The 15,227-nt window shown below is 35.5% G+C and overlaps 3 protein-coding genes across 4 annotated transcripts; 2 read left to right on the top strand and 1 right to left on the bottom strand.

The window, feature by feature from the left end:
* Window positions 1–2: 2 nt before the first annotated feature.
* On the bottom strand, window positions 3–1,165 carry ncbp2as2 (NCBP2 antisense 2 (head to head)). Its single transcript, XM_028027988.1, has 2 exons — window positions 1,030–1,165; window positions 3–957 (listed from the first exon to the last, which is right to left on the bottom strand). The coding sequence occupies exon 2, from the start codon at window positions 897–899 to the stop codon at window positions 594–596; it is 306 nt and encodes a 101-aa protein (XP_027883789.1). The 5' UTR covers window positions 900–957; window positions 1,030–1,165; the 3' UTR covers window positions 3–593.
* fkbp2 (FKBP prolyl isomerase 2) lies at window positions 656–3,525 on the top strand. 2 transcript variants are annotated; one of them, XM_028027987.1, is made up of 3 exons: window positions 656–789; window positions 1,905–2,371; window positions 3,153–3,525. In XM_028027987.1, exon 2 carries the CDS (start codon window positions 1,923–1,925, stop codon window positions 2,337–2,339), a length of 417 nt encoding a protein of 138 aa, XP_027883788.1. In that variant the 5' UTR covers window positions 656–789; window positions 1,905–1,922; the 3' UTR covers window positions 2,340–2,371; window positions 3,153–3,525. The 2 variants fall into 2 exon arrangements, with proteins under 2 accessions (XP_027883788.1, XP_027883787.1); XM_028027986.1 differs by lacking the exon at window positions 656–789 and having other exon boundaries at window positions 1,802–2,371.
* Window positions 3,526–4,104: 579 nt separating this feature from the next.
* On the top strand, window positions 4,105–6,243 carry ncbp2 (nuclear cap binding protein subunit 2). The gene is made up of 5 exons (XM_028027985.1): window positions 4,105–4,260; window positions 5,014–5,100; window positions 5,186–5,280; window positions 5,416–5,554; window positions 5,786–6,243. Exons 1-5 carry the CDS (start codon window positions 4,186–4,188, stop codon window positions 5,882–5,884), a joined length of 495 nt encoding a protein of 164 aa, XP_027883786.1. The 5' UTR covers window positions 4,105–4,185; the 3' UTR covers window positions 5,885–6,243.
* Window positions 6,244–15,227: the final 8,984 nt, after the last annotated feature.

The following is a 15,227-nucleotide window of genomic DNA, read 5'->3' on the forward strand; positions in this document are numbered from 1 at the left end:
ACTGTAATGGCAGATAAATTTATTATATATACATACAGATACATCTTTACACATTTAAAAACGTTTCCAGCAAAATATGTTTTACGAGTTCAGAGCTGCCGAAGCTCTTTGGCAGGACAGCCGTTTTTGAATTTCACAGTGAAGAAAAAAAAAAGATGTGTAGGTTAAGGTGGCTATAAATAAAAATGGAGCGAAAGTCCCTAAATTAAAGGCATTTGATGATGTTTCAATTGTAAAAGTGTGAATAAAGTGATACTCATTATCACGGTTTATATCAGACGGTATATCGATATCATGGCTTTATTCTCGTAAATTTTATTTTATTGTAACTTTTTTCTTAGCATGGTCCTTAATGTCCGTCGTAGTATTACTCCAATATTAGTTTATCCAGAGTTTTCCCCCTCTCCAGTACAATAAAAACCATTTCCGTGTGTTTTTAAAAACAACAAAAAAGTGACGTTAAACCAGTTGTGCTTGTCAGCTTTGTTGAGGCAGATTGTTAGACTCACATCATACTGACATTTCCTCATTCAGACCTAAACTTCAACATAATCATCAGTCCTTTCAGCAGCCCAGAAACCCTCCGGTCTCCTTTACTTCTTTATCCGCCTGGAGCCATCTTTCCATCCTTCCTTCACCTCCTTCACGAACGTCTCCCGGACTCTGCGCAGGCGGTTGCTCGCCTCCTCCAGGTCGCCGGGGACTCTGCTGGCTTCCTGTCGGACCTGCCGCAGCGTCTGGGACCGCATGACTCGCTCCGAAGTGTCCCGGCCGACAATCTGAGCCTTGGTGAGGGCGTACGCCGTAAGCTGAGCCGCCCTCCGGATCGGACGGGACTCCGCCAACTTCTCAATAACCTGGAGGTTGTTGACGAAATACGCTAACATGCGAGATAGCATTTTGTCCGCAGTCGGTTAGCTGCTGCTTCTCTCCTTTCTTTCTTGACCTCTTTCAACCCTGCAATAATATCAGGTTTCATTAAGGATATAAATATAAACATATTTTTATGTCAGTACAAATTTGACTTACTTCAGCTGAAGTTGGATTTAAATGACATAGAGACAGCGGATGTTTGGTAACACAACAAGAGAATTTTCTTCTTCTTCCGGGGTCACTGTAATCTGCATTCTATTGAGTTGTATTACTGCCCCCTGCTGGATGTCAGGAATATTTCGATCCGCAGCCGAGAATAAAAAAACAGGCATAAACTGATGAATAAAGGGGAGGAGTTAACTTTTTTGTTTGAATTCATGTGAGATACTACAAAGTTTTAATTGTTGAGCTAAGATATTTTATTCATGTTATTTTTCTTTTCTAAACTAGACAATTGTGTTCCCATTGAATTGTCTAGAATAATAATATTAAAAAACCAACAGACACAGAGGCTGTCTTGGAAAATGCAGCAGAAATACACACACACACACACACACACACACACGCGCACACACACACACACACACACACAATTATTTGGTTTTCATTATGAAATTATAATAAAAATTTCACAATACATATTACATTATTAAATTATATGTTAATTACAATGAGTAGACGTATAAACAGTCAACTTTATTATATTACATACAACATAAAAATACAAATGTAAAAAAAACAAGCTTTTTTGACTTTACAAAAAAAATAAGTATTTATAAAAACAATTTAACTCATTTTTTTACTGTACAAAGTTAGGGACGGTTTTAACACAGTCCCTATCGATATTCTTTCAAACTTGTATTTTAAAAAATACAAGTTCTTTGACCGAAATGTTCAGTCCCAATGTCCTCCGGGATGTTTATCCGGTAACACCAGGTGGTGAACTACATCCGGTCGTACTGCTCGTACATCCGTTTTTCATGAAGGGATTTTCTAGCTCTTAATTTGTCCATTTTTTCACATTTTTTCAGCTCTCCTGCTCTGTAACCATGCGGCTGCTGTTGCTGGTTGTAATGGCGGCTCTCTCCCTCGGCCCCGCGGCGGTTAGCGGAGCCGACAAGAAGAAGCTGCAGATCGGGATCAAGAAGCGAGTGGACAACTGTCCCATCAAGTCCCGCAAAGGCGACGTGCTGAACATGCACTACACCGGCAAGCTGGAGGACGGAACCGAGTTCGACAGCAGCATTCCCCGGGACCGGCCGTTCACCTTCACCCTGGGAACCGGCCAGGTGATCAAGGGCTGGGACCAGGGCCTGCTGGGCATGTGCGAGGGCGAGAAGAGGAAGCTGGTCATCCCGGCGGAGCTGGGCTACGGAGACCGGGGAGCTCCGCCGAAGATCCCCGGAGGAGCGACGCTCATCTTCGAAGTGGAGCTGCTGAGCATCGAAAGGAGATCGGACCTTTGACGTAGAAATAAACCACGGCTTTAAAGAAATTTGTAAGTATGTTTTGTTTTCTTACATGTTAAAACTGGGTTTAATTACTCAGTTACATTTACTTAAGTAACATTTTGGGCGAAATGCACTTATTTTCACTACTACTTTTACTCGAGAAATTTTATTATTTAGTATTTCTACTTTTACTTGAGTAAAAATATCTGAGTAACTTAAGTGAATGAATAACAAGATTATTTTCAGATTATAACCAATAAATTTACTCAAGTAAGAGTAGCACAAATCTAGCATATTTTTACTCAAGTAAAAGTAAAATTATCCGTCCAAGAAAATGTAAAGGTTACTACCAACAGCTGGCTTGACTTGGAGAAATTGTAATTCTCCAAATTACAGCTATGTTACAAACTTAATTATTTTAATTTTGGTCTTTAAAATACTAAAACTTCCACATAATTGTACTCGCAGTAAAGTACACCACTATGTACTTGGAAGTTGATTAAGTAATTCACAAGGCAGATTAACACACATTTCTATATTTTTTCATGTTTTTATTTTACCTAATTTGATGTAAATTAATCTCTTATTTCAAATTGGTTAGATTATTTTTTTCTACTTTGTTACTCTTGTGACTCTTTTAGATGACTAGTGCTTAACTTTTACATGTTTTATGTTATAAAAAGCAGGATTTTTTTTACATTTAAACATTGCAGGGTAATAGTTTTACATTTCTGTTTCCTTTTTAATACGAGATCTTCCTCTGCAGATCACAAATTAAATCTAGATTTGGCTTCCTCCTCTTATCTGAGTTTTTTTTTTATTTTTCAGAATCCAAGAATTGCTGCTGCGTTAAGTGGAGACCTCCTGACTGTTGAAGAATGATCAAGAAGATTAAAATCAAAACCAGGGAAATGAATCTAAACCCCAGCAGAGCCTCTGTTCTGCTTTTAGTGGGACATAAATGATCGTATGATGTAATAAACGATGATATTAGGCAGTAAAGTCCAGCTTTTGTTCAGGATGACATCACACCACTTCATCTGTTTATTTTTGCTTCATGAAAACTTGTTTACATTTCTACATTCCTCTTTCACAAATGATTGACAGTAAATCAGGTAAAACTGAGGCAGGGGCCAAGTGATTATGAATCATTTTTGTTTTGTAATTACAATAAAATGTTTCCCTAACTTTTTCCTTTTAAGCGCCGGTGATTATTTTTATGTACGTTGTTTAGCTTTGGATAATTAATGTCTTCTGATTGTGGAAGAGCATCCTGAACACTTCTGATTTGCAATAAACCAACACTGAAGTTTCATTTATTTATGAAAATAAATGAAACGTGTTCATAAGTCAAAGTAGAACAATTTAGTAGAAATAAGCAGAAGATTACTGAAGGCCCTAAATATATAAAAAGATAAATTACACCTCAGAAATATCTTAAAATGTTGAAATATACAATATTTTTATAAATTAGGAAGAAAAGAGTAACAATGGTTTATGGTGCTGTTGCATACAAGATATATTTTAATCCAGGCACACAAGCTGAAAAACTAGTTAAAGTAAATAAAATTTAGGGCAAAAAGAGAATTTAACTGGGGGGAAATTTTGGTTTTTCTCTCACAAAAAAATAAATTGCGGGAAAGGTGTGTAATAGATATTTTATATACATTATTATAGCTGCGGTGTACATCACATTAGTACCCATTATGGAGTAATAGCTTGCTACCAGCAGAGGGCGCTGTTTATAACCATCCGTGGTGGCGGAGCCTTTTAACTGACGCACACCTGAACCGGAAATTCTTGTATTCCGTTTCTGAGTGTTGAAAACAGCAGCAGAGCGTTGTGCTGCGATTCCTCCACAATGTCCGCGAAGCTAAACGCTTTGACTAGCGATTCATACATCGAGGTCAGTCAGTACAGAGACCAGCACTTTAAGGTGAGTGAGGAAGAAACTTTTTAACGGCGACGTGGAAGTTAAATTAGCTTAAGCTGTTTTACAAGTTAGCCAGCTGTGAAGCTAACGGCTAAAGTCTTTGAATGAACGCGGTTGTTGCTATGATGTAGTTTAACCCCGAGATTCGCTTGAATTTGCTGCACATATAATCAAAAAATACTGGATTATACTTGTTTAAATGTATCATGATATGAGAAAATGTGCCTAACTCAAACCGTGTTTAAAGTGGTTATATTTTGCTCCGTAACTTCTGTCTGTCTTCATCTACTTTTGTTTAATCACCAACAAATGGAAGGAAAAATTGTTTTAAATTGTAATTTCCAGCCAGGATTTGATAATGAAACACTATAATTTACATTTTCCAATTTTGCGCTTTTATTCAGTTATAAGGAAATTCCATTTAAAAATTCAACTCAGTTAAAAAACAATTCGTTTTTAGCCATACTTTTGCTGTTCAAGATACTTTTTTTATCACAAAATGTAGAAACATTGAAATTTCTCCTCAGAGAAACACAAACCACATAGATAAAATCAAAACTTTGATAAAGTTCTTGCATTAAAAACTTTTTTTTCAATGCATTTTTGGAAGAAAACATTATTTTACTGTAGATTTAGAATATCCTTGTTTAATTCCCTACATTTTAATGTATAAGAGACTCATTTTAGATGGGATTTGAAATGTTAGCTTTCTCAGAGTATTTTTTATTCACATTTTTTCTGTTTCTCCTGCTATAGGGGAATCGCTATGAACAGGAGAAGTTGCTGAAGCAGAGCAATACTCTATATGTGGGGAATCTCTCCTTCTACACCACCGAGGAGCAGGTACAACCCTCACTTATAATCTGACTTTAAAGTCTCATTAAAACATTTCAGGTCTATTTATTTTCGATTTGTGTTGTGAAAACAGGTGCATGAACTGTTTTCTAAATGTGGCGACGTGAAGCGCATCATCATAGGTCTGGATAAGATCAAGAAGACGGCTTGTGGATTCTGTTTTGTAGAGTATCCTTTCAAATTTTAATGTGCCAAACAGAGAAAGAAATGAAGTTTCCACACCCAAAAAGCGTTTGCCTGACTGTTTTAAGAAATTTAAACTCAGAGTGTGTGTGACACACACCTTAGCTGCTGTTGTATCAGATATTACACACGGGGAGACGCGGAGAACGCCATGCGCTTCGTTAACGGCACACGACTGGACGATCGCATCATCAGGACGGACTGGGACGCCGGCTTCAAGGAGGGCAGGCAGTACGGCCGCGGGAAATCTGGAGGACAAGTAAGAAGAACTTAAATGTTCATTAGAATTTAAAGTTTATTGATCTTTAAAAATGTGTTCCTGAATTACTTTAGAAATGGTCTCAAAGCAACAACATTATCATTTATAACAATAACTTCTGGGACAATTTATCATCCAGTAAAACCTGACAGACCTGAATGTAGTAAAATATCCTGTCTGAGTCGTTGTTGTGTGTTTAATGTCGCCTCTGGTTGTGTTTGGTTTCTTCAGGTGAGGGATGAGTACAGGCAGGACTACGACCCGGCCAGAGGCGGCTACGGTAAGCTAGCTCAGCAGCATCGGAGCACAGAGAGACCGAACTCTTTTTAGACGGAGTCGGTGCCATCCCGTCCCGGACGGATTCATTTCCCAGCAACATCTGGAAAGACGCTAAAAGAAGGAGAAGAAGAACTTTACAGGTGGAACTTGGAGCTAAAGATGTGAAGGAAACTTTCTTTGGCTAAAACACATCTTTGTCCAACGTAAACAATTTCAGGATGAGTGTTTTTTTCTTTTTAAATTATTATTTTTTTTTTTATTAAAGTTGAAAAGTCCAATAAAAAAATTATAAAGTTATCAGATTAACTCTCCCTGTCTAGAAAGCATCGTTTGCTCTGAGTTTCTTTACCTAAATGAAAATTTGTCAAACTGATTACCATTTATTTTAATAAAGGTGTTTTTTAAATAAATTTGAAAGGTTTCTTTTCTTCATATATATATATATATATATATATATATATACTGTATATATACTGTATATATATATATTGTTTTCACTGGAGTTTGAAACATTTTACTGAAGATTTACAGGATTTCCTTTCAACTTTTATTTATTTTTTACTTTTGTAGCAAATTTACATAAATTTACTAATTAAACTACACTTTAGATGGAAAATCAATGAAAGCAAAAATATACAGTTTTGTTCCCTGGTGGTCAGTAATTTATTTCTTTCAACATTCTTTTTAAATTTATTTTTGCAGCGTGACCTGTTCACATTTTATTCATGGTAAAAATGCAAAGCTCTCAATTTTGTCTGGAAAGTCACAAAATTAATCTAGAAGCACCTAAAATATTACAAATGCAGATTGAATTACAGCTGCATTAATCATGATCAATTAATGTGTCAAATTGTTTACCATAAAAAATCAAATTAGACAAAACCTGAGTTTGTTTTTTCAGTATTTATTGACATTTAAAGACAGTATCCAGTGATTTGGGGTTTGTTACATGCTCACACTTTGCTTCCGCCTCCTGATTGTTTATTTTTGTTTTTATTGTTGGCACCTTTAACGATTCACTGCTGGGGGCGGAGCTCAGCCAGCCCAGGTGTAGCTGGGCTGGTGGCGCACCTGAGATGGATGAGTGATGGTGGCGTGTAAGAAGCTGCCGCAGCAGCGGAGTTTTGGGCGAAGAAAAATTAATTAAGAATACGGTGCGGGAGGTTCTGGACGGAAAAAAAGGACCTTCACCTCGGGACGGATCCACCCGGAGGGGAGCGTCGGAAGTTTTGGCCGGGATGAAGTTTGTTTTGGAAAAACCGGCTGGACGCTAAAGCATTTTAGCACCGGGGAGCTACAGGCCTGCCAAGATCAACCACCGATAAAATCACCAGAGGTTCGGATTTTAGGAAAAGAGAAAAAACTATATATATATTTAAAGATAAAGAAAAAAAAACTATTAAACGGAGCGGCGGATGAATGAGGGCTCGCCCTTTTCCAAAGGATGCCAGCTGGTCAAGGTAAGGTCAAGGTAAGGTCAGCCCCGCCACGCTGTGTTCCGTCAGGTGCCCAGTTTAGTTTTCTTTACTTTGTTAATTTTTGTGTAAATTATTACAGACTTCGTTGCGGCTCCTTCTCTCCCGTAATCAGCATTTAAGAAAAATAATAAGAACGAGCCGGGGTGAGGGCAGCGGGACGTAACAGGTTTCTGAAAGTACATAATTATTTTTTAAAGTTGTAAATCACGATTTGTACTTTTAGGCTTTATTAAGGTCACGTGTTTTTTGTTTTTCCCTGTTTAGGTTTTAGCATTCATATGTGGTTTGACGCAGCTATCTACTCAGTTTTCTGCTTGGTTTTTTCTTTAATTTAATTGATTTGATTAAGACAGCTCACATTAATCAACATTACCACAATTCATGGCAGTAAATTTGCACAATGGCTAAAATTCATCCTTTTTTCCTAAGACAAGTAAACACAAAAAACAAATATTTCAATATAAAATTCACAAGACAGAACAAAATACACACAGCACCAAAAAAAAGAAACATTAAAAAAGAAATAACTGACAGAAACGATCTAAAAACAGGATTTAAAGACACAATAAGCTGTTTAAATGAATATATAATTATACTAATAAAAAGAGAACGCTAGGTGGCAGTGTAGGCAAACTCACCATGTTTCCCATTGGAGCCTTTTGCTAAAGAAAAAGATCGTCTGGCATTTTAACCCTCTATGGCTAATAGCTAAATTAAGCAATAAATCAAAAATCATCATTAATCACTTTTCCTTAATTTTAACCCTATAAATTAAATTCAAATTAAGAAAAATACCTAAAATTTGAAGTTGTGGGGGTTTTAAGATGGACGTGGGATCCGTTTGTCTCTAATCTCCTTTACTCCACTGCAGCTGGATCGTCTGAAAGGGATTTAAACCTGTTTTTGTTATAACAGAGAATCTCCACCGAATCTATAGGAGCTGCATTCGTCCAGCTGGGAGGATTTTCCATTTTTTATGCTTCAGCTGAAAAAGATGAAGCTCTCTGAGCCGGAAGACTGACTCCAGTTCATGTTTGGGTTTATTAGTCTGGTTGAAAAAGTTCAGATGGGGTCAAGTTGGAACTGAAGAAAGACAAAGGCAGAAATGATGGAGACATGCAAAAAAAGACTGAAAAATGGAGAGAAAAATACCCATAATTCCATTCTTTAAAGGCAGAATGAAGCAATGACGGAAAAAATCATCTATCAACACAATAATAATCCAGTTAAATCAAGAAATACTGCAGAGAAGTTAAAATGTAATTTCTAGATCTTTATAAGAACAGAAATTATTGTTTGGTTTTATTAAATGTCTGGTTTCATAATCAGTCCATTCACCTATTTGTCTGATTATTATTTTTTGTTCATCTAATTTAGTTTTAAAATCTTCCATCCATAATATTTTTTAAGGACAGTTTTGTTTGCAGAGACATCGTAATCTGTTTTATTTATGGTTTTGATTGTGTGTTATTTCAATTTCATTTGCTTTTTTTTGTATTTAACATTAATTGGAAATTGTCTCAAAATAATAATATCATTTATCAGAATAATTATTTCAGCAATTTATCATCCAGTAAAATTTATCGTGACATCAAGTTGTAATTTAGTGGCTTTCCTGAAGATAATGTCGAAAGGTTTTCTATCGAAGCCATAAAATCGTTTTGCTTTTATGTTATAAATGTGCTACACTGTAAAACTTAATTACTTCCCTTTACTTTAAAAAAGTAAGTAAACTCATTGCCTCAATCTTTTAGTTTTTATTGAATACATTAAGTATAAATGGATTTAAAAAAAAGCTAAATCCAAATAATTTATTTTATTAAAGTTATCTTAGTCAGTCACTGTGCATTCAAAAATTCACTGGAGTTTAATTGAATGTTATAGAGTTTCTTCCAGTACAAAATTAAAGTTTATTAATCTTTGAGGAGCTTAAGTTATTATGTCATTACCAATATATTAGTCGAAAATTGTTTCACAAACAATAATAATATTATTGTTTTATCATAAAGTTAAACTTATCGTCACAGGTCTGGAAGTACTTGGATTTTTATTTTATTATTATTAAATTAAATTACAATATTCTAATTTATTGTAATGATATTTGGGACAATTTATCGTCCAGTAAAATCTATCATGACTGGTTTAGTTTCCACTGTAATTTGAGATTTAGTAATTTGTGTTATGTACACCACCTAATAAATCTTACAAATTTTTAAATGATTTAAAATAGTAAAGAGAATTAGACATTTTTTCCTTAAAATAAGGAATTTTGGCATCATAAAATGTGTAGGAACCCTGTAAAAAACACAAAAAAATCAGATTTTTCTGTACATGCCCAGAAGAAAGCATCACACTGCTTTGTATTTTATTTAGTTTTGTTTCGGTCTGCCATAAAGGAAGAATTAATCTTTTTGGAGGCTGTAACTCGGTGTAGATGCCACTGTTGCTCCACTGAGCGCAAAAAGAATCACAGAAAAGGATTTGACAGACAGGTAGCTGCTGAACCTACAAATCTTTTCTCTTTCCACCGACTTTAATGTTTCATCATCTGCTGTGTTATTCAATTTGTCATCCAGCACTCTGACAAGTGAAACAAGTAAAACTGGAGCTTCAGCAGCTGGAATTTAGCTTGAATCTTTTAGCATAAACCAAATATGACTCCGGCTTTACAATAAATCAATTCTAATCAGAGTTTTTCTTTTCTTTTCTTCTTTTTTTGAGGTAGCATAAAAATAATCATCTTACAATCTCATGTTTTTTGTAGTCACCGTGCTAAACGATGCCTCCAAGCAAATGTTGATCTCAAGAACCATAAAATGTTTGGATTTCATTCAATCACCTTTTTTATCAGAAGGAATAGCAGAACGTTTCTGTCCTTTTCGAATTTTAGGGTTTATATGAGTTTTTTTTTTTTTTTTAACATTTTATGGAATATGTTACTGTAAACCAGCATGCTAGTCGTAGCCTATTTGCTATCATTAGTATTTTAGCTAGTTTTAGCTTTTTAGCTAATTTTGGCTTTTACGTAGGTTTTTCACACTGCGTTACTATTTCTTACCTTTCTGCAAGTCTTCAGCAGTTGGCTTCAAACGCTTTTGCCATTTTCACCTAAAGCACACACTTGTATTTTCATAGGAAATGCACACTTTCTAGTATTTTGTTTTTCAAAATCAATGTGCATAATGGCCTAATTTAAAGCCTTCTGGTATTTTGACGTGTTGATTTTATTTTCCAGCCACTTTTCATTTTTAAGTGTTGATTTTCCAAAAGACTTAATGTTTCAGTTGGCCAGTATGGGGATTGAACCCATGACCTTGGCGTTATTAGCACCACTCTCTTACTAGCCATACATAATGATGAGTATTCATCAATTTAAGATAAACTTCCATGATCTAAACACAATGAAGATTTGATAAGAGGTCATATTCTAATGTTTTTCAAAATCAACATGCATAGTAGTGAGAAAAGTATTTTTTTTAAATTTACATTTCATGGACTATATTACTGTAACCCAGCATGCTAGTGGTAGCCTATTTGCTATCATTAGTATTTTAGCTTTTTAGCTAATTTAGGCTTTTACTTGGGTTGTTCACACTGCATGGACAATTTCTTACCTTTCTGCAAGTCTTCAGCAGTTGGCTTTAAAAAAAAGCATTCAACATTCACACTTGCATTTTCATAGGAAATGCTCACTTTCTAGTTTGTTCTGGCTTATAGAAAAACATATTTAAAGTCAGTTTGGGAGTCTTACTTTTCTCAGGAATACATTAATCCAAATGTAAATGGGCTTTTAAGGGGAAGGAAAACCTTACTCAAAATGACTGGTGTAAAAATGCACATAAATTATTTTAAAAGGTCTCCACTGTTGTGCAAGTCAAAAACACTAAAAGCAGTAGTAACCTGCTGTAACATCAACATTGGGAATATATTCCATTTATAGATATTTTTGGCATGTTATCTACCTGATTATGCTCACCTGTTTGAAGCAACAGCTGTCTGATAAAAAGCAGATGCACATAAATAATTTTAAACTCTTAAAAATACGTTTCACATTTAAATGTGCAAGTAGATATTTTAATAAGTTGTTTAAAAAAGGCTATTTTTGTGAGTTTAGCCTTGTAAATGGAAACAACACGCTTAGATGTTGCTTTCATGCAGGCCTGCTGCCTAAGTCAGTCACTGAAGTTTTATTGTGATAAATTCTAAGAATTTTGATTTATTATTGTTTTGATAAATTCCAGTTAATGACTTTTAAAACCTGTGAAACTGTCTGTATTTTTGGGATTGTCAGTTATTACAATGTAACAAATTTACTGAAAAAACTTTGAAAGTGAAACCAAAATTGCTGAGCTGTCTGCCACACTGCTCCTTCAGACCAGCGGCAGCAGCAATTGACAAAAACCTGTTGGAACTGAGCATCTGCTGATCTTATACGAACTACTCGCATCTAAGAGCGGTTATAAACGGGATAATGGAGGCGCATTGTTGTGATGATGAACTGGAGGCGGCATGCCGGAAAGTGTCTTAAAGAGACAGATGCCAAATTTCAAAGCATCAAAGACAAATTGACGTTAACTGGATTTTTTTCACACCTGATCCAGAACGCCCTGCGCCGCAGTCCACTTCCTGCTTTTGGATCGGTTTCCAGTCTGCTTTGTGACTTTATATGCATTGGAACCACCCCAGAGTTCACTTCAACCAAACAGACCGAGTTTTTTAGGTGGACCAGAATTCATTTACACCAAATGAACCAAACCTTCCAGCTGAACGGATTTGAGTTTGATTAAAACAGACTGAACTGCGCCAGTGTGAACACACCCCAAGTTATTTTTAAGAACGACTACAGGTAACATACAGTAACTACTGATTGTGTTATAAAATGGAAAACTCATAATAACCCCGTTTAAATAAAAAGTTTGACGCCATCACTTCTGTCTGTCGGATCCGCTGGACCCGGCAGTCTGGCGGGTCGTTATGGCTCAGAGGTTTCTCTGTGGTAGAATACTGGTTCTAATACCACGCTTCACAACACACTCAATACCCTGCAGTTTCTTCCTCTCATCCTTGTTGCTCAACATCTGCCACTATACACATGTTCCTCTTGTTCACACACTAAAGAACAATGTCAGCTGATCAAACACTTAATATCAGCACCTAGAAATCCTACGATTCTCTTGTTAAAAAGCTTCAGCTCCTGTCTTTGATATCATCGTTGTGGTCCAAGATGTTTTATGTGCGGAGACTTTTCATGCCTGAACTGCTCTTCACCTGGTCCCTTCTGTAATAATGTTCAGTCTAATTAAACTCTCTTGTAATTTGAGGGGAATTTCTCAGTCAGTTTCGATTTTAGCTCTGTCCATTTCCTTCAACGATCGATTTGTGTTTTTTTCCTCCTAATAGCATCACTTTCTTTGAAAGCCAAATGCATGCAGTAATTCTCTAATGTACAGAGCAGGTAAACACTTTTTGAAGCCACTTATAAAGGAGATCATTGATAAAATGTTGCTTTTTTCTCACAGTTTCTATTTTCAATAAGATGAATTTACTGAAATTACAAAATTTAGGTACGTTTACAAAGCAGATTTTTTTCCGAAATAATATTTTTTTGTTTTTGCGTGGTTGTTTATACTACTTAATAAGCCCGACTAGTGCACATTAGAAGAATGTTGAATCACACAGCTAGGCCTGTCACAATAAACAATCAATTACTGTGCATAATAAATAAAAGGAGCTCAATAATTTCCATTTGCATGATTTATCGTGTTTCTCTTTTCTCTCTTTCTACCAAAACGTGGATAACTAAAGTCTTCAGTTTGGTGTTTTGGTCTCAACTTGCCATTTGCTTGAAGGATAATTTTGTTTACAGGAACTTCATAATTCATTTTATTTGCTGTTTCTTCTGTTTTGTTTATTTATTCTGGACATTTAAAATGTCTTCCAGTTAAAGTGTTAAATGCTTATTAGAATTTAAAGTTTATTGATCTTTGAGAATGTGTTCTCAGAGTATTATAAGCCTGGCGGGCCACCAGGCTTTACTTGCACCCCGCAAAACAGCATTATTTATTTATTAGTTGTGTTTTTTTCATGCCCCAGTAACAACCAAGGTTAAAGAGTGGTGAAAAGGCTGGAACACTGTATGGTTATTATGTGAACACATAGGGAGAATGAGATCAGATGTCTTTTACTTTTATTTTATTTAATTCACCCAGACTCCGTAACTACTTCCTGTCTTCACCTGTCTACACTCTAATAACTTCAGCTAATAAAATAACAAGTCACAGATAAAGGATGCAAACATTTTGGATAAAACAACCCAAGTCAAAAAAATTTTATATTTATTTTAATTGGGTTTCTTTATGTTTGCCTTTAGTATTGTCAATTACCTACTTATATTTTCAAATTTCCTGTCATCTTTAAACAGTTTTTCACTCAAACTGCCTTAGCGCCCAAACTACCATCAGGCTTAGCAAGTTTTCTGGGAGAAATATTTAAATGCCCTATATGCTTTAATAGCTGACATATGGCTGTGTGATTAATTAACTCATAGTTTGCGTCAAAGAAGTGAAACATGTATGTAATGAAGTACCTTGAGTTCATATTAAACATCTATCATTAAATATTTGTAAAACTGTATAGCCCAAGATGTTAGAACTTGAAAATGATTTTCAGTCTAAATGTTTTAAAATATCTTCCTCTTTTAGCCTTTTTCTGCACGGTTTTGTATTTATATAGAGGAAAAAATACACGTGGAAACATGGAGAGGCAATTAAAAATCTAAAATTTAAACCTTAAAGCCATTGTCACCAAAACCAGTCCTGACATGTGAAACTTCCTCGCTCATTTCTGGAGCAGATTTGATTCGACCAAGCTGTCGGTGAAACGGCTGCATCTCAGCAGGCTGAGGTTAATATTTATTGTGCTCTGGCCAGAAAGTGGCTCATGATGTCCTGGACTAACCTGCTGCTGACAAATGAGCAGAATCCTGCAGAGCCAATGTCATCCACGGGGTCTGACACTGTCACAGTCCTTCTGCCAGACGGGAATGTGTCCCACCTTAAATAGCCTGACACTGCAACCGTATGTGTCGCCTGGTGTGGGTGTGCTTGTGTATTTACAAGAAGGGTTTGGCCTTTTCCTGGCTTCAGTCTAAAAAATGGGCGACTAAAAGTCAGGTCTTAAATGGTCATCTTTTTACAGGGATAAATATTTTAAATAATATTATAAATATTTCATTTATATTTCAGTTTTACAACAAAGTACTAGAGCCATACTAATAAAAATAAAATAAATGTATGAGAATAAAGTCATAAAATTACAAGAATAGTCATATTATGAGAATAAACTCATATCAACTTATTCTTGTATATTTATTAAAGCAGTGGACTACTTAGATAATGGGATTTTAGTCTGGTCAGTCCTGCCTATTTTGAGCTACTTTCAGAGTGAGCAGTTTTAGGGCGCATTGTGACTTTAAACCCAAATAAACAAAATTAATTTCTGAGTTTGAATTGAATAGCTTAATTACACCAGAATTATGTTTTCAAACTCAAAGTTTAAACTCGCACATAAATAACGGCTGCTAACAGACGCGCAATTTCACAACTGTACATCTTTGAAAAGGAGAACTAGAGCTTCCTGCACAACCAACAAGAATGCAGTAAGTAATTTCTGGATGGCAAGTCAGCAAAAAACACTTGTTTTATTCCAGCAGCCATTGTAGAGTGCATACAGTGGTAAAACCAACTGAGCAAATGACTTGGGTAACACTTTATTTGAAGGGCTGTGCATAAAATTGACATGACACTGCCATAAACACAAAGGAGTCTTCGTGGATATTTGACTGTCATGAAATTTAAAATTAAGATTTTTTAAATGACAAAGTTTAAAGCAAAGTTGCATTAAAACTTGCATTAAGT

The sequence above is a fragment of the Xiphophorus couchianus genome, chromosome 9 (genome assembly GCF_001444195.1).
Source record: "Xiphophorus couchianus chromosome 9, X_couchianus-1.0, whole genome shotgun sequence".
Taxonomy (NCBI): Eukaryota; Metazoa; Chordata; class Actinopteri; order Cyprinodontiformes; family Poeciliidae; genus Xiphophorus; species Xiphophorus couchianus.